At 42.6% G+C, this 26,344-nt stretch overlaps 1 protein-coding gene across 1 annotated transcript; it reads left to right on the forward strand.

Annotated features, from left to right (window-relative positions):
• Positions 1–6,236: 6,236 nt before the first annotated feature.
• LOC124116373 (alkaline phosphatase-like) lies at positions 6,237–25,322 on the forward strand. Its single transcript, XM_048399167.1, has 10 exons — positions 6,237–6,249; positions 6,753–6,973; positions 9,309–9,489; positions 12,928–13,085; positions 13,880–13,987; positions 15,147–15,249; positions 17,114–17,254; positions 17,874–18,065; positions 23,734–23,850; positions 24,985–25,322. Exons 1-10 carry the CDS (start codon positions 6,237–6,239, stop codon positions 25,260–25,262), a joined length of 1,512 nt encoding a protein of 503 aa, XP_048255124.1. The 3' UTR covers positions 25,263–25,322.
• The last annotated feature ends 1,022 nt before the right edge of the window (positions 25,323–26,344 follow it).

Genomic DNA, 26,344 nt, shown 5'->3' on the forward strand with positions numbered 1-26,344 from the left:
GGCAGTCAGGTGACCGCAGTGCGCGGGTCTCGAACAAGACCAATTGCGTTTTGAAGACGACATCGTCTCGCTTCCCCTTCGCTTATTTTGCAGTTTCTTTCATCGCTGTAAGTAATACTCCATATCGCCGGAATGGCGTGTTTTCACGTCATGAGTATAAGCACACATGCAGCTATCCTCGTTAATTTTCAATCGCGTTATATCGTGATTCTATTTTAAGTGACGATGACGTTAAGCATTCCGATGTCAAAAACAGATGTCAAAAATGGAAATACAAGCGACGAAACCCTTTCCATTGTCGTCAGAAATCTCTAATAAAAACAGAGTCCATTGTATAATTCCGACCATATCATAAGTATGTGTTTACGAATCGAATCACTATCAAATAATAAACAAATAAAATGGATGGACAATGCGTCGCGTCGCGTCGCGTCGCGACCTGAGCATGCACATATGAACAGATAGTGCAGGGACGTATAGTGGACCAACAATTCCTTTCTAATAACGCTACTGAAGGCGAGGTGAGGTAAAATGGAGTTGTTTAACGTATCGTCCAAGATTAGAGCTCTTACACAACGTGTGTGTTGTGTGGGTATGTGTGTGTGTGTGTGGAGGGGGTGAGGGAGTGGGGGTGGGGGGGGGTGGGGGTGCTTGTACTAGTCCGGACTGCCAGCACACTGATATACCATGACGCAGTTTGACATTAATACCCGACTCAGACACAGTATACTGACTCCGATCCGACCAGTCCTTGTTTTAGCCCCTAGATGCCGAGCGCCAGTCAGGGTAACAACGTGTACCATATTTTAACGTATTTTGGTATGACGCGTCCGGGGATCGAACCGTGGACACTCTACCACTAGACCACAGAGGCAGTCAGCTGTAGAGGGGACATGTTTAGAATACATTCTTTATGATTCAGACACGTCTGAAAGAGACCCCCACTGGGGTCATCTATGCAAAGTTTCTTTTTAAGAGGAGATGATGAAATTGTGATTGTTTACTACGGACGGATAGAAGAGGCAATAAAACATATACACATATACCTAGTTCATGAAGATCCGGGTTAGAAATTAAGGTCTCCAGAACCCATGCTTGCCGTAAGAGGCGACTATGCTTGTCGTAAGAGGCGACTAACGGGATCGGGTGGTCAGGCTCGCCGACTTTGTTGATGCATGTCATCGTTTCCCATTTGTGTAGACCGATGCACATGCTGTCAATCACTGGATTGTCTTGACTCGATTATTTACAAAGCGCCGCCATGTAGCTGGAATATTGCTGAATGCAGGGTTGAATAACAAACAAACAAAAGATATACGGTTGAGACGATATATAACACCCCACCCGCGTCAAATCAAGGAGTCACACCCACTGCCAAATAGCAGAAGCCAGGCCAAAAACGGCAGGACGCAAGCCCAAAATCCAACAATCCAAAATTAAATTTATGAGATCGGTTGTGTCGCTATCCCACACCAAAACGACACAACGCTTGTGTCAGTGAAATATATGACGTAGCAGTTTTGCCGAGCCAACGTGAAGACGTGCCTATCTGGTTTTAGCAGAACAAATAAATGCAACACCAACTGACATATCGCTGTTACACATGATAGCTTAATGTAAATCTACAATAAATGAAAGTTCTTTAATGCATTTCCCATCTTGCTGAATACAATGGGAACCATTGTGCCCAGCGGACATGTTTAGCTGAAGTGTTTCTGTTGCGGGGCGATAACCAGCTACTGGAAGGATGTGGGACGAGCGCTATATTTCTGTCAGGACATCCAGTAAATAAAGTATTTTGTTGTTGAATTATGGCTATTATCTTACAGAAAAAAACTATTCTATTCAAATGATCGGTTAGTAAAGTGTTAAATATCAAGGAAGCATAACTTCTAAGAAAGCATTGCGTTTTAGGACAGTATTACGTCTCGAAAAGGCGTTGCGAATCAAGGAAGCATTTCGTCCCAAGAAAGCATAGTTTATCAAGGAAGCATAACACATCAAGAAGCACTACGTCCTGAGGCAGCATAGCGTAACAAGGTAGAATTACTTTAGAAAGCATAGCGCATCAAGGCAGCATTACGTCCTAAGAAAGCGTAGCGCATCAAGGAAGCATTACGTCCTAAGAAAGCGTAGCGCATCAAGGCAGCATTACGTCCTAAGGAAGCATAGCGCATCAAGGAAGCATTACGTCCTAAGAAAGCGTAGCGCATCAAGGAAGCCTTACGTCCTGAGAAAGCATAGCGCATCAAGGACGCATTACGTCCTGAGAAAGCATAGCGCATCAAGGACGCATTACGTCCTGGGAAAGCAGTACATCAAGGACGCATTACGTAAGGAAGCATAACTCACGAAGGAAGCATTACGTCCTTAAATAGCGTAGCGAATCAAGAAAGCAGTACATCAAGGAAGCATTACTTAAGAAAGCATAACTCACGAAGGAAGCATTACGTCCTAAGACATGATAGTACATCGAGGAAGCATATATTCACAAGAATGTCTGAGGTGTCTTTAAATGTAACCTTTGATCATCACCAGCATATATTTATCGTACAAGCTCGGGTCATGGATTGTTCCCATGCTCGCAACAAGCCATTTGATGACACTGCATATGCATGTACAACTGGCGTCAGTTCAAAGCTAAAGGTCACACAGATCTGACAAATAATGTGTCTTTACAACTTTGTAAATAGGTAACTGAGCTTTTTGGTGTGAATGTCAAGCGATGGGCGCGGTTACACATTGGATGTACACGTGATTGTTATGTACGATTGTCAATGTCACAACATGAGGTCTGCAAGCTCAAGCAGCTACATGCATAATTTGTCTGATGAAGCGGAGGCATATCCTCGCGCTTATCTGTGTGAGTGAGTGAGTTGGGTTTAACGCCGCTTTTAACAGTAAACTACATTTATAATAAACATGCTAATAACGAACTGACCGATATAAGAAGTTATTTTTTAGTCTCAGCCATTTGTTGTATATATGCTGTATATATACTTAGAGGTGAGGTGAGGTGAAATTGGGTTTAACGTCGCGTCCAAGATTATTGCACTTATATAGCGACGTGCATGTACGTGTGTGTGTTTGTGTGGCTGCTTGTACTAGTCCGGACTGATGCCGATTTATAGTGCTAGATCACTGAGATACCATGCCGCAGTTTAACATGAATACCCCACTCAGACACAGTATACTGACTCCGAGCCGACCAGTCCTTGTTTTAGCCCCTTAATGCCGAGCCCCAGACAGGGTAACATATATACTTAGAACAAACTATGGTTATTACAAGTCCCGTTGTGTTCGTTATAACCGTAGTTTGTTCTAAGTATATCTATCACTATACCAATGGGCAACATATATCTCATCACAATTGATAGTGTGGACTTCTCCATCATGGTTTACTACAGGGTCACAGGTCAAGTGAGTGAGTGAGTTGGGCTTAACGCCGCTTTTAACAGTATTCCAGTTATATCACGGCGTGTCAGCTTAATGTGGGAGGAAAGCCCGAAGTGATGCAGGTCTCAGACGTTTACCACTTCGGTGAAACCCACAAGCACGGGTATAGTGATGACAAACCTATAAACATAATCGGGGCGAACCGGGATTCGAACCCACAATCATAGGTTTCTGGCGTGCCCAAGGGACGCAACTCTGCACAGTGAATCGCGGCGCCTTAGACGACTGGGCCATCCGTGGTTTATGGTGACAGCCTGAAATGTTTATGTTCGACAGATATATTTTTCCCGAATTTAATTGCACATAATTAAGTGTGCATATAACCCACGAGTGCGTATTATACACGAATAAATAAGTATTGTGGACATTAATCAATCGGAAGTGGTGCTAATTGGGATTGTTCACTAGCCAATATATTAGCAAATATCGCCGTGTGCGTTTATTAGAGCGAGGCGCTTATTACGTCCAATACGGTAGTTATACTTTGCCTTTATGTCTCGGAAATGACTGTTGATAAGACGGCCTCACTGAACACTTTGAATAGCGGAGATACCAACGTGAATATAAAACCAATCAACTATCTATTTCCACATTACGGTTACTGAGAACAATATGTCATCCAAAAACTAGAAATTACATAATGGACATCCGGTAGTATTGCCATTGCTTGGGCTAGAACTTCCACTTTGAGGACATCTACTCCGCAAACAGAATATACATTGATATAAGCGTTGTTTTTAGGAAAACACTATTGCTTTTTAGGAAGTACCTACTACTTAGCGCCACTGAGCGGTGTTATTTGCTATTTGTTTTGATAACTTGGCTCGGGGGGCGAGGGAACCAATAGCTAAATAGCACCATAAATCAATCAAATTCTGTTTTTTAGCAGAAATACCTGGATGATAGTGAGAAAATGTCAAAACTCCGTCCATATGTAGAATTTGAAATGCGACTGGATAAATCTCAGCTCTCTTTTATGATCAAAACCCACATCAGCCCAATTCATATGCAATAATATAAACATGACTTCATCATATTCATGTCGTATATAGAGGTTTTTAAGTAAGTACGCCAGTATTTGACAAGGAGCAGCAATATTATTATCGTCTCATCTTGTCCAAACAGTCATGTGAAAAGCGTTATCTGTAGAAGAGAGATAATATATTTATCCTTTTTCTGCGCATGCTCAGGTGTGCTGCTTGAGAACGTGGGTGGCTGAAAGAGAAGTCACAAGTTAGATCTTTACTATGCACAAGGGTAAGATGACATGCATTGAAGCAGGTGCATGTCTGGCTTGGGGTGAAAAGGTTACTCGATACCCGAGTGCAACTAGAGTCGCTGTTCAGATATATAGCAGTAGGCGGGTGCCGGCTTAATATTGATGGGAAAATGGAGAGAGAGAGAGAGAGAGAGAGAGAGAGAGAGAGAGAGAGAGAGAGAGAGAGCGAGAGAGCGAGAGAGAGAGAGAGAAAAATAAAGATATATTTAAATGCAAGACATATGTAAAATATAAAAAAAATATTGCTGAGTGATTCCTTGACAGATGTACTTGAGGTCATACACGCATTCTGATTGGTATTTTCGCACATAACATTCATCAATCGGTGCGAGTGGTGACGAATGTTTTCCCTTCGGTGTTCGGCCATTTCCGTAGAAGATCGACAGATAAGAAACTAATTCTTCCAATCCATCACCAGTAATTCCGAGGGCGACTAAGGTATCTCGATACAACTTTGTACACCTGTCAATACATTTCTTTTCGCGCCATATCCTTTTGAACATTGATACATGGTACATTAATCTCTTTGAAAGTTTGTTTGTTGTTTAACGCCGCACTCAGCAATATTCCAGCGAGATGACGGTGGTCTGGTCCAGACTATCAAGTGATTGATATGATGAGCATCGAACCACGTCAATATGGATACGATGACATGCATCAACCAAGTCAGCGAGCCAGACCACCCGATCCTTTTACGACAAGCATGGGTTGCTGAAGACCTGTTCTACCCCGGATCCTCTTGGAATCATTGATGATAAAGAAAGCAATTATTTCTCATTTTAAGAGCATCATCGTGTTGTGACACTTTGTTTTTTCTATCTGTTTGTTGCCGCACTCATCAACTTTCCAGCGATCCTGGGGCGGTCGGGTAGCCTAGTGGTTAAAGCGTTCGCTCGTCACGCCGAAGACCCGGGTTCGATTCCCGACATGGGTACAATGTGTGAAGCCCATTTCTGGTGTCCCCCGCCGTGATATTGCTGGAATATTGCTAAAAGCGGCGTAAAACCATACTCACTCACTCACTCCAGCGATCCTGGACCAGACAATCCAGTAATTGATATTGCGAACACACACCCAAGCTGTCGGGGAACAATGACACGCCATTAAACAAGCCACCAAGTCTGACTACCATTTGGTCACCTCTTACGGTTGTTGGGGACCTATTCTAATCCGGAACTCCCTGAGGGAGTGAGTGAGTGAGTTTGGTTTAACGCCGCTTTTAACAGTATTCCAGTTATATCACGGCGTGTCAGCTTAATGTGGGAGGAAAGCCCGAAGTGATGCAGGTCTCAGACGTTCCCACAGGGAGAAACACGGAGCGGAACGGAGTTGATTTTCCCTTCATAATAAAGTAGGATTTAACATGTTGACTGACCTGCATACGTCAAGTCACACTGTCATATCGTGATTTGCCAGTCAGAACTGGCGTCAAATCTGACACATGTGACCGATAACGCTCGTAAATGCCTTGACACATGTTATTTGTCGATCTCCCACGGAAATGGCCGAACACCGTAGGGAAAACATTCGTCACCACTCGCCCCTTTCCGTAATCTGCAAGAAGAATCGTCACTCTATTGATGAATGTTATGTGCGAAAATACCAATCAGAATGCGTGTATGACCTCAAGTACTTCTGTCAAGGAATCACTCAGACATATGTCTTGCGTTTAATTCTATTCTCTCTCCCTCCCTCTCTCTCTCTCTCTCTCTCTCTCTCTCTCTCTCTCTACCTCTCTCTCTCTACCCCTCTCTCTCTCTCTCTACCTCTCTCTCTCTCTCTCTACCCCTCTCTCTCTCTACCTCTCTCTCTCTCTCTACCCTCTCTCTCTCTCTCTACCTCTCTCTCTCTCAGGCTTCAAGAACACACACACACACACACACACACACACCTAATTCCACATTTGGTACATTTGCAGACGGTCAATCTGACTAAATATTAATTCGATTTCAGAATGCATCGCAGTTTGACTATATTGCGTTTTCACAAATCAAGAGTTCTAATGATTTTGTTCCAGCGAAAACGGAGTGGCAAAATGTGGCACAGGCGGAGCTGGAAGCAGCGTTGAAGGTAACGAAAAACACCAACGTCGCCAAGAACGTCATCTTGTTCATCGGAGATGGAATGGGACTGCCCTCGGTGACCGCTGGTCGGATTCTGAAGGCCCAGGAAACCAACAGGAGAGGTCAACAACCCCTCTTCTCTTTCGAGAAATTTCCAGCTGTTGGCCTGTCAAAGGTGGGTGCATTTTAAGTAAACTGCCGGGCCCAAAAAAATATACACTTGAAAATTGGATTTGAACACAACATTACAAACGTTTTCAGACGAAGAAATGTCACTTGTTCACTTGTTCAAAACACAACTAGAAACCCGCATGAAATGTAATAGCATCGAATAAGCATTTCTTGTTTGGTTGGTCCAGTGGTTGAGCGTCCGCCCGGAGAGCGGAAGGTCCAGTGTTCGATCCCGGGCCGCGTCATACAAAAAGACGTTAAAAGATTGTACTTGTTGTTACCCTGTCTGGCGCTCGGCATTAAGGGGCTAAAACAAGGACTGGTCGGCTCGGAGTCAGTATACTGTGTCTGAGTGGGGTATTCATGTTAAACTGCGGCATGGTATCTCAGTGATCTAGCACTATAAATCGGCATCAGTCCGGACTAGTACAAGCAGCCACACACACACATACACGTGCATGCACGTCGCTATATAAGTGCAATAATCTTGGACGCGACGTTAAACCCAATTTCACCTCACCTCACCTTGTTTGGTTGATTTTTAGCCATCATCAAACATGGGTGTATACTTTTGTGTGAGTGGGTTTTGTTTTACGCGCACAGCTGGGGACAGTATACTTTTTGTTGCACGGCAGTTTAGAGTGAGAGTATGCGGCTCAGCTATCAACCTAAACCTGCTTCCAAAGAAGATATGGCTTCGGTGAAATCAAGCAATATCGCTTTGGAGATATGGCTGCACTGAAATTGTATGACAGTGCTTTGCAGACCATTATGACGTCATCGGTTTACGCGCCACAATGATATCACATCACTAATTTATCTGCCACTTTGGGCGGTCGGGTAGCCTAGTGGTTAAAGCGTTCGCTCGTCACGCCGAAGAACCAGGTTCGATTCCCGAAATTGGTACAATGTGTGAAGCCCATTTCTGGTGTCCCCGCCGTGATATTGCTGGAATATTGCTAAAAACGGCGTAAAACCATAATCACTCACTCACTCACTCACTCTGCCACTGAAGCTGGTGAGATGTACTTTTAAACTCAAGACACTTGTTTAAACTGACATTTTTTACAAACATTAAAAATTGAAAGTGATTTTGTCTGATAAACAGAATCTCACCGCTGTGTCATTTGTTATCCATTATATCAACATATTTTTTATGAGAGCTTAAAAATCCTCGACAAGCTTTGGAGTTAGAATTATTTATTTGACACCGCTTCAAACAGTATTTGAGTTATATCACGGTGTGTCAGCTTGTGTGGGAGAAAATCCCGGGTCTTTAAGCACTTGTATTAAAGCAGACCTGCTGATATGCCGCAAAAAACAAATAGAGGAATTCTTTAGTTGTTTTACACCACTTTGAACATTATTCCAGTTATATCACGGCGTGTCAGCTTTATGTGGGAGGAAAGCCCGAAGTGATGCAGGTCTAAGACGTTTACCACTTCGGTGAAACCAACGAGCACGGGTATGGTGCTGACGAACCGAGAAACATAATCGGAGCGAACCGGGATTCGAACACACAATCATAGGTTTCTGCCTGCCTCCTATTTCTACAAACATCATGTGTATGGATCTACGTAGCCCTGAGACCACTAGGATTGTGGGTTCGAATCCCGGTTCGCCCTGATTATGTGTCTAGCTTTGTCAGCACCATACCCATGCTCGTGGGTTTCACCAAAGTGGTAAACGTCTAAGATGTGCATCCTCCCACATTAAGCTGACACGCCGTGATATCATCATCTTCCCGAGGCAAGAGAGTTAACTGACTACAAAAGTCCAGTTTCCACCCTTGCCGAACTAGGCTGGTATTATGGAGTTACATTTTGGCAGGACTAACGAGTCTATGCACAGTCCAATCAAAATCGCACGACGAAATCGAAATCCGGGTCGTGAACTTTCGTGCAGATTTCGGTCGATTGCAAGATTTGCAAAACATGTGCACCGCCAACTCGTTGTCAACAGATATTTTCCAACTCTTTTCTCACGCGAGTTGCTCACGCGATTTGATGCACTTCGCGATATAAAACCCGTTTTATCACAATAAAGATCTTGATTATCGATCAGATCGTCCAGACTCGGCGCCGCCATTTTGTTTGAAACAAATGAAAGTGATACGAGGGGTGGAATCTGATTGGTCCATAGGAGAGGCTTAGAAGGGACATAACTCGTAATAACCACTGGTGGCGCTACGATCGAGCCCATGAATTCCAGCCTAGTTCGGCAAGGGTGGAATCTGGAGTTTTAAAGTCAGTTAACTCTCTTTACTCGGGAAGATGTGATATCACAGGAAAGCTGTTGAAAGCTGCGTTAAACCAAACTCACTCACTCACTATTTACAGACGTACAACAATGACCGCCAGACGGCAGGTTCGGCCAGCACGGGCACCGCCTACTTGTGCGGGGTCAAGGCCAACTATGGCACCATTGGCGTCTCCCCCGCCGTCAAAAGGAAAGACTGCGAGGCTTCTAAGACAGTGGAAGGAAAACTATCGTCTATTCACAAATGGTCCAAAGAAGCGGGTAAGCCTAGTCCGGGTAGAACGAACAATTCCGGATATCTCGAGGTCGGATGTAACGAACAATTCGGGATATCACGGTCGGTTATATTGGTTTAACGGGATAAGGAAACAGTCAAACTCCCCTGGCGTTAAAAACAAACGTTATTGTTCACGTGAACAGCGATTACGGATGTAACGAGTATATTTAGAAGTCATGGCGTCATATCCGGAGTTTTACAAAGTGAAAACCGACGATTCGGATGTACTGCAGGGATTTAAAAAATAATTTGCTTTAGATAATATTGGACTAAAATTATTTTTCCTCATGATCATGTCTTACGAAAACAGACGTGCCCTGGAAACGCCATGAAAAACATGAGTTACGAGTAAAAAAAAAATTGGTGTTAAGCTCCTTATTTCTCTATATATTCTGCGTCTGACAAAACTTCCGGGCGCTAAAATATTTATGGTCCGTTCCTTGCACGCATTGATTCACATGTCTTCAAAACAGAAGTTGTGTGCAGAGAACGAAACAGCTCGCGTTTGCTTATATCTGAAGTGACAGTTTACTTTGTAGCTTCACAATGTAGCTTTAGAACAAACGTTCACCCACACAGTATCATAGAGATAATAACGCAAGAAATATTGATTAAATTTAATTTAATTTCATTCTGACCAGAATGTCATAAATGGTGCAATTGAAAGTTGTACGATGGAACAGTTGAATGTTGCACAATGATGCAGCTGAATGTTGCACGACGGTGCAGTTGAATGTTGCACGATGGAGCATTTGAATGTTGCACGATGAAGCAGTTGAATGTTGCACGATGGAGCAGTTGAATGTTGCACGTGAGTTTGAGAGTAATGTTTGCTTAAAGGGGCACTGATCTAACGCAATTCCCCGGGACTGGTTGTTGCCTTTGTTATTGTTTTTTCCCAGTGAGTACCCGGATGTATAGCAGAAATCTAGACTAGGTCGCGACCTCTGCTGCGCAATTCGTAAGCGCATTAGTCACTTTTATGGATACCGGTAGTAATAAGGGCGTATGGTCACATTGATCAACAAAATGAAATACAGTTTTCGAGATAATAAGGAAATGTAGGTATCTTTGTGGGTAGCATCGGTAATGGTGACGAAGTTTTGATAAGTCACTTGCTTGGTAATTTTGCGATTTTCGTATACACTATTTTGACTTGCAACACAAGGTAAATATTTCACCTGAGCATTGTTTTTTTATAGTGTGTATATTTTTTCACTGTCAAAATGTGTAACACATTTATTAAACGTCTAAATACTTTACAAAGTGACTGAAAAACATTTCCATCTGTATTATAATGATAACGAATTCCAAACATTTTGATGTTTAATGTCATCACCAAGAGACTGAAAATGTTACGTTGAAAAGTACATTTCTATGTTGTATGGCTTCTAATCCAACATAATAATCTGTTGTGATGTTTGTAGGCCCTTTTGATCGTCTTAATCAGATGTTTTAGTCAAAATGACTGAAATATTTACACATTTTATAAATTGCCTGAGAGAATCACATTTTACAAATTGACGGTAATATATACACGCTTACAAAGGAAAAGACCCGTGAAAACAACGTCTATCGCGCATTGAGGTATTTCCCAACCAAGACGTAGAGAAACAAGAACGAATCGGTTCAAATGAAGGAAAACAAAATGCAAATACTATAAGTACAACCTACCAAATTTATGTGTATAAATTTTAGGCAGCTTCCTTGTTCGAGGAATGTATCCGTGAATATCAGCTGTACAAAGACACTTATTCGATGTCACGTGTCTGAGTAGCAATCACATGTTTTAAAAGATATATATCGTTTCGGGATATTATAATCCGTGTTCGTTTATCAACTGATCACTTGGATTGTTTCAGGTGTCAAGTCTCAAGGGTCGGCTGAGAAAGCCCACGTGACAACTATTTTCATAACGTCCACGGTTCCTAAAAAATCAATTGAGTGATAGATAACAATGATCAATCAATCAACGTATTATCAGTTAACTCTTTGAACAAAGTATGTTGTTTTTACATCGGTACGCCATGATATGAGTGTATTCCCTTTGTTTTAGTGAACCTAGACATGTAAACACTCACTCTTGACATATCCACTGTGCAAGATAACAGTGATTAATCAATCAACGTATTTTCTCTTAATCCTGATGATTAGAAACGATCCGTTGATTTACAGAAAAAAGTAAATGAACTGGTCATTCATCTCTTGCTGGGCTGCCACGTGCATATTACAAAACACACATTTCACCTCACTTCAAACCTGGATTTAGATTGAATAATTACCCCAGACACAATAAATGCCAAATGGGAACCTTTGTCAGGTAATCTAAGTGGTGCTACCACTAATTGTACCTGTAATAAATTCATTAACTGAGTATCAAGTGAATGACGACAAATACACAAGTGTAGGGTTAGACGAGAAAACGTGGATGACAACAAGGGAGTAGTAATCGTATTATCGACGCAATCCGAAATCCGAAAATGCTTTCACTGCATGGATACTTTTTTTTAGTATTAAACTATAATCATCTAGGGTATTTCCAAATTACGACATCCGATGAGCTCCGCCGTTCTTTTTGTCTGTTTGTTTAGGCTGAAGAAATTAATTAACATGCGCCCTTTGTCGAAATCTTTATAGATCACAGTTAACCAATCAGTGTTTATACAAAAATGCGTTAAACAAATATTGCCTCCATCCTCCAAGTTTATTTAGCTGTCCTTGCAGACGGTAGCCCAGTCTCTGGTCACGATCAGTTGCGTTGCGTATCATCCGGGTAATCACGGGGGAAAAAACAATAACAAAGGCAATAACCAGTCCGGGGAATTGCGTTAGATCAGTGCCCCTTTAACGCCGCATCAGCAATCTTGCATCTATTCGCGGCGAGAATGTTACACGATTTTGCAGTTGAATGTTTCACAATGGAGCAGCTGAATATCACACGATAGATCAGTTGAATGTTGCACAATGGTGCAGTTGAATGTTGCACAAAGATGCAGTTGAATGTTGTACAATGGTGCAGTTGAATGTCACGCAATGGTGCAGTTGAATGTCACACAATGGAGCAATTGAATGTCACACAATGGAGCAGTTGAATGTTGCACAATGGTGTAGCTGAATGTAGTACAATGGTGCAGTTGAATGTTGCACAATGAAGCAGTTGAATGTCACACAATGGAGCAGTTGAATGTTGCACAATGAAGCAGTTGAATGTTGCACAATGGTGTAGCTGAATGTTGTACAATGGTGCAGTTGAATGTCACACAATGGAGCAGTTGAATGTTGCACAATGAAGCAGTTGGATGTTGCACAATGGTGTAGCTGAATGTTGTACAATGGTGCAGTTGAATGTCACACAATGGTGCAGTCGAATGTCACACAGTGGAGCAGTTGAATGTCACACAATGATGCTTGTATACTTCTAGGGAAGTCTGTGGGGTTCGTGACGACAGCCCGGGTCACCCACGCCTCCCCAGCCGCCGGATACGCCAACTCGGCCGACCGCAACTGGGAGGGGACGACGGAAGTTGCTGAAGGTTGCAAGGATATTGCGGCGCAGCTTTTCGATAACGTTGACTTCGATGTAGGAAATGTTCCACTACTCTGATGTTAAAGCTTCAAATTTCATAATAATCTTAATAACTGGATCAAAATCAACTACACAAGTTTGATATTTGTGAGACGTACAATCAAAGTTTGTGAGGATGGATTGGAAAATGAACCACTGAAATTTAAAAAAAACATACAAAGGAACCTTTAGATCACTTCATCCCTTTGTTGTGAAGCAGTAAAAGTAAATCCGAAGAAATGGAACTAATAACAGTTACACAATTTCAGCAATGCATCCCAGAATCACATAATGTTATAGAGTTACAGTTCATTTACACCAATTGTGTGTTGGAACATTAAGAAAGTCAAGTGATTATTTTCTGAAAACATTGTTTCTAAGTACGTCAATTGTTTCTAACCACATCAAACACAGTCGTGTACGACAGTTGTTTCTGATAACATCCATTGTTTCTGGGTTAATTGATTGTTTCTGAATATGTGATACCCGTGAAGATCCGGGGTAGAATTGGTCTTCAGCAACACGTGCTTGCTGTAAAAGGTGACTATGCTTGTCGTAAGAGACGACACCCGGGATCGGGTGGTCGGCTCGCAAACTTGGTTGATGCATGTCATCGTATCCCATTTGCGAGGATCGATGCTCATGATGTCAATCACTGGATTGTCTGGTCTAGACTCGATTATTTACAGACCGCCGTCATAAAGCTGGAATATTGCTGAGTGCGGCGTCAAATAACAAACAAACAAATCTGAATAAATGAACGCCTTTGGATGACAATATTTGTATCTGACTGTTGCATCGACCGTCAGGTAATTATGGGTGGCGGCCGCCGCTACATCCTGATGGACAACCAGACCGACCCGGAAACTAACACCAGACACAGTAAACAGAGGACTGATGGCAGAGACCTCATCAAGGTGAAGGTCAACGCGGGGACAAGATCGTCTTCTGATCCAAATCGTCACAAAGCACACATGCAATGTGATTTTGTATGCACAATATCGAAATTATACGGAAATAATTGATTAACTTCAGCTATTAAATGCTTTTACGGCTGCAAACAATATTAAAATGTAGGCCCTATTTTCAAAGCTTCACTGCATTCATCACATGACGTCTAATCGAAGTTTTAAGCTAAACGATAAAGGGATATTCTCCTTAATGTGAGTAGGTATTGTTTTATGCCTCTTTTCACAATTTTGCAGCACTGTCACGGCAGGGGATACCAGAAATAGGCTTCACACATTGAACCCATGTGGGGACTCGAACCCGGGTCTACTACGTGACGAGCGAACGCTTTATCCATCAGGCTAGTTTCTTAAAGACTTAGTTTATAATTAGTGACTTCGTGTAATGTGTTGATATGTGACAATAATGTCACTGAACTACTTCAGTTGCAATACAATTAATCTGAAATTAAAAAACAAATAAACATGGTAAATTTAATCAATTTATTTTGGTAGCTAAAATGTCATTATATCTCCCGTGAACATCACGAGTTGGCGAAATGGTGATCAAGCATGTACTTCCTAAGTGAAGGCATGCATAAAGATCCCTACAAATTGAAAAATTGAGCCTCCTTGTCTCGAATTCGGTTGTGTCGAACTCACAACCCAGTCCCGTTAAACTCTTACTACATACATCATTATTTTAATCCTGTATCGAATTATCGGTTGTCTGTCAATTTATAGCCCAAGAGTTAAAACAATAAATGATAAACGTCCCTGATAAGTTGACCTCAGTTTTGTTGAATATGAAATTGAAAAGGTAGAACCTTTATAGATTAAAATGGCCTATAACTCGAGTCGGATATGTCGAACTTCACACAACTCGAACGATTTCTCTGGACTCCCAGGAGTTAGAGACAATGGGGTTCTACCGTGTGTAGGATCTATCTCCTTACCCAGTTTTGAGAACGCGGTCAGACACTTGAAGACACGGGAACAATGTGTGAAGCCCATTTCTGGTGTCCCCCGCCGTGATATATGCTGGAATATTACTAAAACCGGCGTAAACCCCCACGCACTCACTAGAAGAAAACGACGCGTCATCGTGGTCCCCGTATGTCTGTTTCAGGAATGGAAGGAGAAGAAACAGAATGCTGGGAAGAAAGCTGAATATGTGTTCAACAAGGGACAGTTCGACGCCGTCAACCCTGCCAACACAGACTCTCTACTGGGTACGTGCTTTGTCCGTTTACGAGGGTTGATTCACTGTAGCGCCAGCGCACCATAACCAGGGAACCAGGCGGAGCCTCACATTCGCGGTAAAATAAGCTGGGGGTCAGCGAACTTCGGAACTTGAGGAACTTTTTGTCCCTTTTGTTTGCTTAACGCCGCACTCAATATTCCAGCTATATGACGACAGTCTGTAAATTAATCGAGTCTGGACCAGACAATCCAGTGATTGACATCAAGAGCATCGATCCACGCAATTGGGATACGATGACATGCATCCACCAAGTCAGCGAGCCTGACCACCCGATCCCGTTAGTCGCCTCTTACGACAAGCATAGTCACCTTTTACGGCAAGTACGGGTTTCTGAAGAACTATTCTGACTCGGATCTTCCCGGCCACTTTAGGAACGCACAATGCAGCTTCGTTGGAAGCAGGGCAGACAAATACGGGCCGAATTGTGACATCTAAGGTTTAATGTCATTGTGCGTGATGGCGAGTGTCGCCCATCTTTGAAGACATTGGTTTGCCTGGACCAGAATGTGCAGGCCGTTCAGATAGGTCGTACAGAGCTGATTGTGAGGTTAAATATTTACTCTCACTCGATCAGAGCCAGACTCGGTGTGGTATATGTGGACAGATTTTACGTCTCTTCGGGCAGTATCGTAGTACATCGTTACGGGAGATTCAGAAATGACGACTTGCATGGAGTGAGATGGGCTTTTGGCCGCTATGATGAGTATCCCTGCTCGATCTCAGTGTGTGTCATTTTAATGTGTGAGGTATGCCAGAAGTGATTGATGACTCATATGTTTACACCTTTGGTGAAATCGAAAGAACGGGTATGGTGCTGACAATCTAGAAACATAATCGGGGCGAACCGGGATTCGAACCTATCATAGTTGTCTCGCGTGTCCAAGGGATCCAATTCTTTACTTTCAAGAAAAAGTATTTGTTACCCCGCCTAGCATTCTGCATTGAGGGAAAAAACAAGGACTGGTCGGGTAGGAGGTGAAATTGGGTTTAACGTCGCGTCCAAGATAATTGCACTTATATAGCGACGTGCATGCACATGTGTGTGTGTGGCTGCTTGTCCTAGTCCGGACTGATGCCGATTTATAGTGCTAGCTCACGGGGATACCATGCCGCAGATTAACATGAATACCCCACTCAGACACAGTATACTGACTCCGAGCCAAAAAGTCCTTGTTTTAGCCCCTTAATGCCGAGCGCTAGACAGGGTAACAACAAGTACTATCTTTTAACGTCTTTTGGTATGACGCGGTCGGGGATCGAACCCCGGACCTTCCGCTCCCCGGGCGGACGCTCTACCACTAGACCACGGAGGCGGTTGGTCGGGTTGGAGTCTAGGAGAATATAGGTTTGAGTAGGGCAGCCATGTTAAAACTGAAGCATGGTATCACTTTGGACTGGCTCTTTAAATATCGGCATATGTCCGGACTAGTACAAGCAGCCACACACACACGCACACACGTGCATCACGTCGCTATATAAACGCAATAATCGCGACATGTTGAACCCACTTCACCTCATCTCACTTGAATCAATGGTTTTATTAAGCCATCATATTTCCGTCATATCACGGCGAATCAGCCTGATGTGGGAGGACAGTCCGAAGTGATGCAGGTCTCAGACGTTAACCACTTCAGTGAAACCCACGAGCACGGGTATGGTGCTGACAAACCTAGAAACATAATTGGGGCGAGCCGGGATTCGAACCCACAATCATAGAATTCTGACGTGCCCAAGGGACGCAACTCTGCACAGCGAATCGCGGCGCCTTAGACGACTGGGCCGCCCGTGCCCCCATCACAGAGATAACAAACTTTGCATCGCTTTTATTTCAGGTTTATTTGCTCCGAGCCACATGTCATATGACCTTGAGAGGGACACGACTGCAGCCGGGGAGCCATCAATTGCGGAGATGACCAGAAAAGCCATTCAGATTCTCAAGAAAAACGACAAGGGTTTCTTTCTGTTTGTGGAAGGTAACGCCAGTATTGTGTTGGCACATGTGCACCTGTGTCGTTGTTGTTTACTGTATTCGTTAACGTCAAAATACGCGTCTCCATCACTTGTACAATTGGGTCATAAATCCGGTTACGTGTTAGAATCAAAGTAACAATCTCGAGCTATCCTGGGATAAGCCGAACCATTCCGGGACAAGCTGAGCATTGTAGGTTACGGAAATGTGACAACGAATGGATTCCGTAACCTGTGCCGGAATCACACGAGTTGTTGCGTATGAAGAACTGCCCTTACTCTACATTCGGGAAAACTCGTACCATTCCGGGACATGCTGAGCCTTGCAGGTTACGGAAATGTGACAACGAATGGATTTCATTTCCGTAACCTGTGCCGGAATCACGCGATTGTCACGAATGACGAAATGACCAACACAGCATTCGGGACAACTCGTGCCAATTCCGGGACGAGACGAACTCAGGTAACGGAAACATGCGAATGATTACGAGTTGACGCTGACGCTCTCCAAACAGTGATGAATTAATTATGACACCAACTTTTATTCCAACTAATCATTACTCCGTGAGTCTTAGCTTCGGGGAATGATGCCCCACAAAATACTGACCCTCATTTCTGCAACAGGTGCACGTATTGACCACGGTCACCACAACAACTCGGCCAAGAGGGCGCTGTACGACGTGTTGTCCCTGGATGCGGCTGTGGCAGCTGCAATGGAGGAGACGGATGAAGCCGACACCCTGATTGTCGTCTCAGCCGACCACTCCCACGTCTTCGGCATTGCTGGCTACCCGTCGAGGGAGAATGATATTTTCGGTAAGATCCTGAACAGTTTATCGCAGTATTTGTGACCTACCAGGACAAAAGGGACCTTTCGGGTGCAAAGATACAATTAGGGTGTGACGTCAAAAAGAAAGACGTTTGACGTCAATTTACTTCGGTATAAATCGCCATGTTTTTTGGACTGTACAAAAATATCGTATTTTTCTCTCGTTAGTTCGAAATGTAATAAAATCATTATTTCAAAACATAGCATACGTGTCAACTTTCAATTAATCACACATTATATCTAAAACCTGCAATCATTTTACATTAACTGTTATAAAAAAGTCTGAAAATGGGACTTTGCAGAAAATTAGTCCAAAGGTTTGATGCCATGTAGCTCTGTAATAAATGTGAATTGAACGTTATGAATTGTATTTTGTAGTCCCAGGATACTGAAGTTTAAAAAAATAATAAGAAGTCAAAATGTGATTTTTCACCTCAAAAAGTTCCCTTATCTCATGGTTGGTCACATTTATCAAACATCTTGCCCCCATGTGTATTTGAAAACTTCAGAGAAAGTGGGCGTGTCCGTCATAGACATCCCACAATGAGTACAAGGAATGGTGTCGCTGGAAGATGTTGCTGCAGCGGCATGAAGCCTCTCCTGATCTTCAAATATTCCCCACCCCCTCTGTTTAGGCTTTTCGCAAGGGATAAATATTACGGTGTAAAAACTGTCAAGGACCTTTTTAGTTATGTAAATTCTCATTTAATATTGTGCTTTTTAAAGAAAATAGAATTAATTCATATTAAAATTTGATGTACATAATGATTTTTTTTATATATTGGTAGTGCTAAATAATAACTTAGATTGTTAGTGGCTGTACCCTCGAGGTTGGGTTGAAGTAGCGTAAAATTATTGTCCCCCTAAGAGGGTATGTAAGTTCCACATCATTCAGAGTATTTGTATGCATGCCAGACTTTTAAACGTAGTGATTTCGTCACTTTAATCTTTGGCTTAATTGGTAAACTATCGCCAGTGTCTAAAGGGATGATGTAAATCCCGCAAGGCTCCATGCAGAAGGCAAAGGTACTATATGTGCCAATGATCCCAAGGATGGTGATCACCCTTCGGTGACTGACGATCTCTAGCCCATTTTGATATTGTGTTGTTCACTAATACTTACTGCTTTTTAATATTCTCAGCTAGTTTTAAATCGAATTTCTAGTTTTTGTGCTGTCCATCGTTGACAGCTTTATTTTAAGTCTAAATATATTTATCATTACTTTATAACTTCTCGTCACGATATGGCTGAAATACTGCCGATTTGACGTTAAATTTTAACTCACCACTGTTAAAGCAATAAATGATTGAGTGGGTTGGGTTTACCATCGTTTTGAACAGTAATATCGCGGCGTGTTCAATGAGGGTAGAAAGCCCAATTTGATACGGGTCTTCATCGTTTGTATTAGTTAAAGTAGCAGTACATGTAATGGTAGTTGCCGAGATTGTAGGAAGGGGCGGTTCAAGTCACAGAAGGCCGATTTGCGTCTATTGGCAAATTGTGTTGTAAGGGTTATCTCCCATGAGCCACAAGTGAGATTTTTACATCGCGACACGACTTCATCACGCCAGCCTACACTGTACACCATCAGAGATCAAACAAGGCACATATGCTTCGATTGATTGAGTGAGTGAGTGTATTGGGTTTAACGCCGCCATGAACAGTTTATCTCAATCTTAGACGTGTATCACTCAAGTGAAACGCACGAGCCCGAGTGCAATTCTGACAAAACAAGAATCGTATCATAATTAGGGCCGAGCTAAATTCCATGCACAATATGTATGCTCAAGGCGCTACAATAGACAAAGCCATATACATGAAACCAAACAAGATAACGTTGCTCCAGAGGATCGACACGGTGCACAGGCATTCTGTAGCATCCCTACCTGTTGATGTAGGTACCTATGCTGTCAATCAATCAATCTTTATTTCGTACTCAAGAGGCCACATGCCTTTAGTACATAATACAATTCAACATAATTAATCATTACAATAGAACATCAAATTGAAATAAATTATCTCCCACCTATCACCTACATCATGACAACCATAAATATGCTCATTTTATTCTGGCGTAGATAGTATTTAATTAACAGTTAACAATAAAATTATTTCATTTCTATGGGCAAAAGCATGGTAAGTAAACATCAATAAATTCTTTAAAACCTCTGTTCTCTCACATTTTAATAAACTTATAAATTTACATATGTTTGGTTCACTGTAATAGTATTTTGGTAAGTATTTTATTCTTAGTTCTAAATATAATGGACATCTGATAAGGAAGTGATACTCGTCTTCTATTTCATTTAAGTTACACACGTTACATTTTCTTTTTTCTCTAGGAGTATTTATATATCTGCCTGTTTCAATATGTAGATCATGCGACATGCAACGTAACCGTGCCAATGCTTTTCTATATTTTGGTATGGTAATATCAACGAGATAGCATTCTCTATAATTCTGACCGCCTCCGTGGTCTTGTGGTAGAGCGTCCGCCCGGAGAGCGGAAGGTCCAGGTTTCGATCCCGGGCCGCGTCATACAAAAAGACGTTAAAAGATGGTACTTGTTGTTACCCTGTCTGGCGCTCGGCATTAAGGGGCTAAAACAAGGACTGGTCGGCTCGGAGTCAGTATACTGTGTCTGAGTGGGGTATTCATGTTAAACTGCGGCATGGTATCTCAGTGAGCTAGCACTATAAATCGGCATCAGTCCGGACTAGTACAAGCAGCCACACACACACATACACGTGCATGCACGTCGCTATATAAGTGCGATAATCTTGGACGCGACGTTAAACCCAATTTCACCTCACCTCACCTCACCTCACCTCACCTCTATAATTCTCATAAAGCGCACATGTGTAACCCGGAAGGTGAAACAAATTGTAATGTGCATGTTGTACCTTCAGGATCAGGAATGAGAATATGGTACATTTCATATTTAATATTTATGTTATATTAAAAAAGTAAACAAAACTGGTAATATGTCTTCACAACACTGACTTTTTGAAACGTTATTGAACTACGGTTATAACGAACTAAAAATAGTAGTCCCTTTGAGATCGTTATAACCGTAGTTTACTGTATGTGGATAAGTGGTTGGATGGTTTGTTGTTAACGCCACACTCAGCAATATTCAAACTATGTGACGGCTGTGGATAAGTGCGGTATATTAATGTTTAATCATAATAAATAATAACCTCATATGTAGATAGATAAATCTGACCGTATTTTCTGAAAAGGATGGTCACATCAAACCCACAACCGTGAATATTGTATGCAGCGTCAGAGTGAGTGAGTGAGTTTGATTTTACGCCGCTTTTAGCATTATTCCAGCAATATCACGGCGGGGGACACCAGAAATGGGCTTCACACATTGTACCCATGTCGGGATTCGAACCCGGGTCTTCGGCGTGACGAGCGAACGCTTTAACCACTAGGCTACCCGACCGCCCCTGCAGAGTTAGAGCAAAATGGTGATCTGTTACGTCACGTTTTAGCCATGTTCCAGCAATGTTCCAGCAACACCATGACGTAAACCACCAACATGTGTATGTTGTTTAACGCCGCAGTCAGCAGTATATATTCCACCTACATGTGTGAGTGTACTTCCCATAAAATATCGAGATTCATGTAAATACTTCCTACCAAATATTGGCACTCTTTGTTAGCAGTTGACATTATAAGACACAAAGTAATTATGTTTTTAGTTAAGTCGGCAATACCCTTGCTGGTGGGTTTCACCGAAGTGTTAAACCTCTGAGACCTGCATCACTTCGAGCTTTCCTCCTCCATCCAGCTGGCACGCAGTGATAAAACTGGAATACTGTTAAAAGTGGCGTTAAACCCGACTCACTCACCCCCCGCGGATCACCATGGACCAGTTCACTTTATAGATCGGGTGGTCAGGTTCGGTGACCATGTTGACAGCGTGTGATCGAACCCCGCTAAGTTTACCACAAATTAAGACAGGGTCGGAGCTGTCTCAGGAGCTTCCAACAGGTAAATGGCGGCCAAACGACGGCACGATGACGAAAACGATTGGACAATATGGGTCTACTGTATTATTTCTGACTGCAAACCCCGAAACTAGAGTGAGTGGGTGAGTCTGGTTTAACACCGCTTTTAGCAATATTCCAGCAATATCACGGCGGGTGACACCAGAAATAGGCTTCAAACATTGTACATATGACGGGAATCGAGCCCGGGTCTTCGGCGTGATGAGCGAACGCTCTAACCACAAGGCTACCCGACCGGCCCCGAAACTAGAAAACACGCCAGAAACATGGTATATACCGATATTGACATGCCTCACTCACAACGAGTCGATAACAGATGACAGCATAATAATCATTCCACGCAAAAGGATATTTATAACACATTTCGTTGTATTGAAAATAATACTTGATATTTCACTGCTGTGAACAGAACACTTTGACGGAACTATAGTCATACAAGAGTTACCTCCCCTCTAATTGTCTCCCTTTATAGGAAGTGTCTGGCCCGTTTCTCTCATCTCGTGACCGGGAGAAAGGAAATATCTCGAAAAAGATCTCCTTCTCTTTAGCGCGTTTGTATGCTGCAGAATGTCCTTGACCTTTTCTTGTCAAGGGCAGTTAATTTATACAAAGAGTGAGAGTGGTTTCCATTAGACCACGTGTACTCCAGTAGATCATAAATAGAACTGTATGAAATTTAGCGTCTTTGAGCAGGCACTTTGTCGATTATGTATAACAAGATGGTTTAACATGATTTAATTTTATTTTTCATTCGAATAATAAAAGAAAAGAATCAAGTTTTTCCCCTGAGTGTTGTGTAAACACACTAAACGTCATTTACTGACGGATGCCATACAGTAGTGTTTTTTTGTGGATTGCAAACAGACTTTATGTCGTTCGGGTTGAATTCAGATGTTTACAATTTACTTCTATTACACTGACTGGAGTATTTCCCTTTGTGAGCGCACCGAATTAAAAGAAATACTTGAATTGAACTGAATGCTGTGGTTAGGGATCGTATCAACTCGTTAGAACATTTATTCTAACAAGTTGTTGTATGGGACATGAATAAACATTATATTTCTTGAGTAAAGTATTGTATTTACAATAAAATTTATGTGCTATTTCTAGCATGCTATAAATAGTGAGTGAGTGAGTTGTGTTTAACGCCACTATTCCAGTATTCCAGTTATATCACGGCGTGTCAGCATCATGTGGCAGGAAAGCCCGAAGTGATGCAGGCCTCAGACGTTTATCACTTTGGTGAAACCGACGAGCACGGGTATGATGCTGACAAACCTAGAAACATAATCTTGGCGAACCGGGATTCGAACCCACAATCAAAGGTTTCTGGCGTGCCCAAGGGACGCAACTCTGCACAACGAATCGCGGCCACCCGTGTCCCCTGTTATAAAGAGCTCACTGTCGATGCTGAGATTTTTGTCGCAAGTTAGACAACGTTGTGATAGGTTAAATAAAACTTCAAGAATAGCTCATAATGCAGTCGCATTTTATGTCTTAATTTTTTGTCTTAAGGCGCTAAGATTTGTCTCAGCTAAGACAGCTTCGTGAAAGGCAGCCTGGAATGAAGCTTTGTGGGGCGTTAAACAAAATCTTAATGAATCTCAAGCTTACCTAATGTTGTTGTATATGCAGGGCTGGTGGATATTGTCCCAGAGGATGAAAAACCTTATGACAAGATGCCGTACACCACCCTCTTCTACGGCAACGGCCCGGGCCCAGACCGCGCCAACCTCACCGACGTGGATACAAGTAAGTATTTTCGAGCGTTCAGCATTCTTGGACCGCCCCTGTTCAGTGGATGGAGCGTCTGCCTTGCGAGCGAAGGTCGGTGGTTCGATCCCTGGCAGCGTCATTCCTACGTTAAAAGATAGTACTTGTTGTTACCCTGCCTGGCGCTCGACAATAGGGGAATAAAACAGGGACAAGCACGTCGCTTTTTAAGTGCAATAACCTTGAACGCAAAGTTAAACCCCATTTCACATCACCCACCTCGTTCATTATTTTTATCCCCCGTGAAGGAAGATCATTGTTAGGGAATGTCTTCAGCAACCTTTGTGTGCTGCAAGAGGCGACTAACGGGATCTGTTGGTCAAGCTCGCTGTCTTGGTTTGTTTGTTTGTTTGTTTGTTTTTTTAACGCCGCACTCAGCAATATTCCAGCTGTATGACGGTGGTCTGTAAATAATCGAGTCTGAACCAGACAACCCAGGGATTGACATCACGAGCATCGATCTACGCAATTTGGATACGATGACATGCATCAACCAAGTCAGCGAGCCTGACCACCCGATCCCGTTAGTCGCCTCTTACAACAAGCATAGTCACCTTTCACGGCAAGGATGGGTTGCTGAAGACCTATTCTACCCCGGATCTTCACGGGTCCGCTGACTTGGTTTATGCATGTCATTATATCCCAACTGCGTGGATCGATGCTCATGACATCACTCATTGGATCCAGACGCATTATTTAAAGACCGCCGACATATAGCTGGAATGTTGCTGAGTGCGGCGTTAAACAACAAATAAACAAACGATCAAACAAAGAATATAAACAATGCAAAAAGACACACGTACTCTCAATGAGTATCATTGTTGGAAGATAGCACCCAACCACATCTTTTTTTTTTCAAAAATATGAACCAAAGTGTTTATTCCGGTATATTCAGCAACAAATTATTATTTCACACAGCGAAATTCGTATTGTTATTTCTATAGTCATTATATCTCAATTGCGTGGATCGATGCTCATGATATGAATCACTGGATTGTCTGGTCCAGACTCGATTATTTTACAGACCGCCGTCATAGAGCTGGAATATTGCTGAGTGCGGCGTTAAACCACAAACAAACAAACAGTATAACTTTATGCGAACCTTTTTTTCAGCTCACATTGACTTCCAACAGCCAAGTGGTATCCGAATGACAGATGACACACATGGGGCTGAAGACGTTGCAATATACGCACGTGGTCCGATGTCGCACCTGTTTCACGGAGTGCACGAGGAGCATTACATAGCCCACGTGATGGGGTATGCCTCGTGCGTTGGCATGAACAAGAAACACTGCTCAGAGAATCGCGAGTCGACCACGTGTGCAGGCAATGGGCTTACGTCCAGTTTTGCTGTGATTGTGTTCATATTAGCTGTATTCTTTAATAAGTAAATTGCTATATTGTATTATGTCCTTTAGAGTTAGCTAATGATCAAACAAAACCGGATAATAGCGTATTTTAAAAATAACCCATTGTTATAACGATCGTTAAAATACGTATATGATTTCTTGCTTTTTAACTCAGTTATTTTATGTTATTTAACCAAAATGAAGCAGTATTTTGCCAATTCCTAAAACCAACTTGACGTCTTGAGCGCCACATGTAGAGTTGCGTCCCTTAGTCATGACCTAATCCTATGATCATGGGAAGCCCAGATTACACCTGATAAGGGAGCACGGGTGGCCCAGTCGTCTCAGGCGCCGCGATTCGTGCAGAGTTGCGTCCCTTTGGCACGCCAGAAACCTATGATTGTGGGTTCGAATCCCGGTTCGCCCCGATTATGTTTCTAGTTTTGTCAGCACCATACCCGTGCTCGTGGGTTTCACCGAAGTGGTAAACGTCTAAGACCTGCATCACTTCGGGCTTTCCTCACACATTAAGCTGACACGCCGTGATATAACTGGAATACTTTTAAAAGCGGCGTTAAACCCAACTCACTCACTACACCTGATAATGTTTCAAATCTTGCCCAGCTGACTGTATTTGAAATACTGTTAAAACCGGCGGTAAATAAAATGTTATGTATTCATTGTCCTTCGTTTCATGTCTGTATCTGTCCCCACATTATCACCATAATTATTCATTTTTCTAGAATGTACATATTTTCAGTCAATAAACGTATTTATCCCAATGATGCAGTTTCAGTAATATAACTTTGACCCATCACCCGTTGTGGACACCGACCATCCGACCCCTCTGGGAGGAGGTACCATTAAAAACGCTCAAGTGGAGGGACCATTAATTATTCTCTTGGAGGAGGGACCATTACGTATTCTCCAAGAAGGATCATTAAGTAGAGGGACTATAAAAATTCACAAGGAGGAGGGACCATTAAATATTCCATTGGAGGAGGGACCATTAATTATTCTCTTGGAGGAGGGACCAGTACGTATTCTCCAGGAGGGGCCATTAAGTAGAGGGACTCTAAAGAATTCACAAGGAGGAGGAGGAACCATTACTTATTCTCTAGGAG

Source organism: Haliotis rufescens, unplaced genomic scaffold (assembly GCF_023055435.1).
Source record: "Haliotis rufescens isolate VD_foot unplaced genomic scaffold, xgHalRufe1.0.p SCAF_197, whole genome shotgun sequence".
In the NCBI taxonomy this organism is placed as follows: Eukaryota; Metazoa; Mollusca; class Gastropoda; order Lepetellida; family Haliotidae; genus Haliotis; species Haliotis rufescens.

Coding starts and splice junctions, on each gene's coding strand:
- LOC124116373 (XM_048399167.1), top strand. Junction 13,086..13,879: donor TCGATAACGTTGACTTCGAT/GTAGGAAATGTT, acceptor ATCGACCGTCAG/GTAATTATGGGTGGCGGCCG. Junction 15,250..17,113: donor CAACACAGACTCTCTACTGG/GTACGTGCTTTG, acceptor CTTTTATTTCAG/GTTTATTTGCTCCGAGCCAC.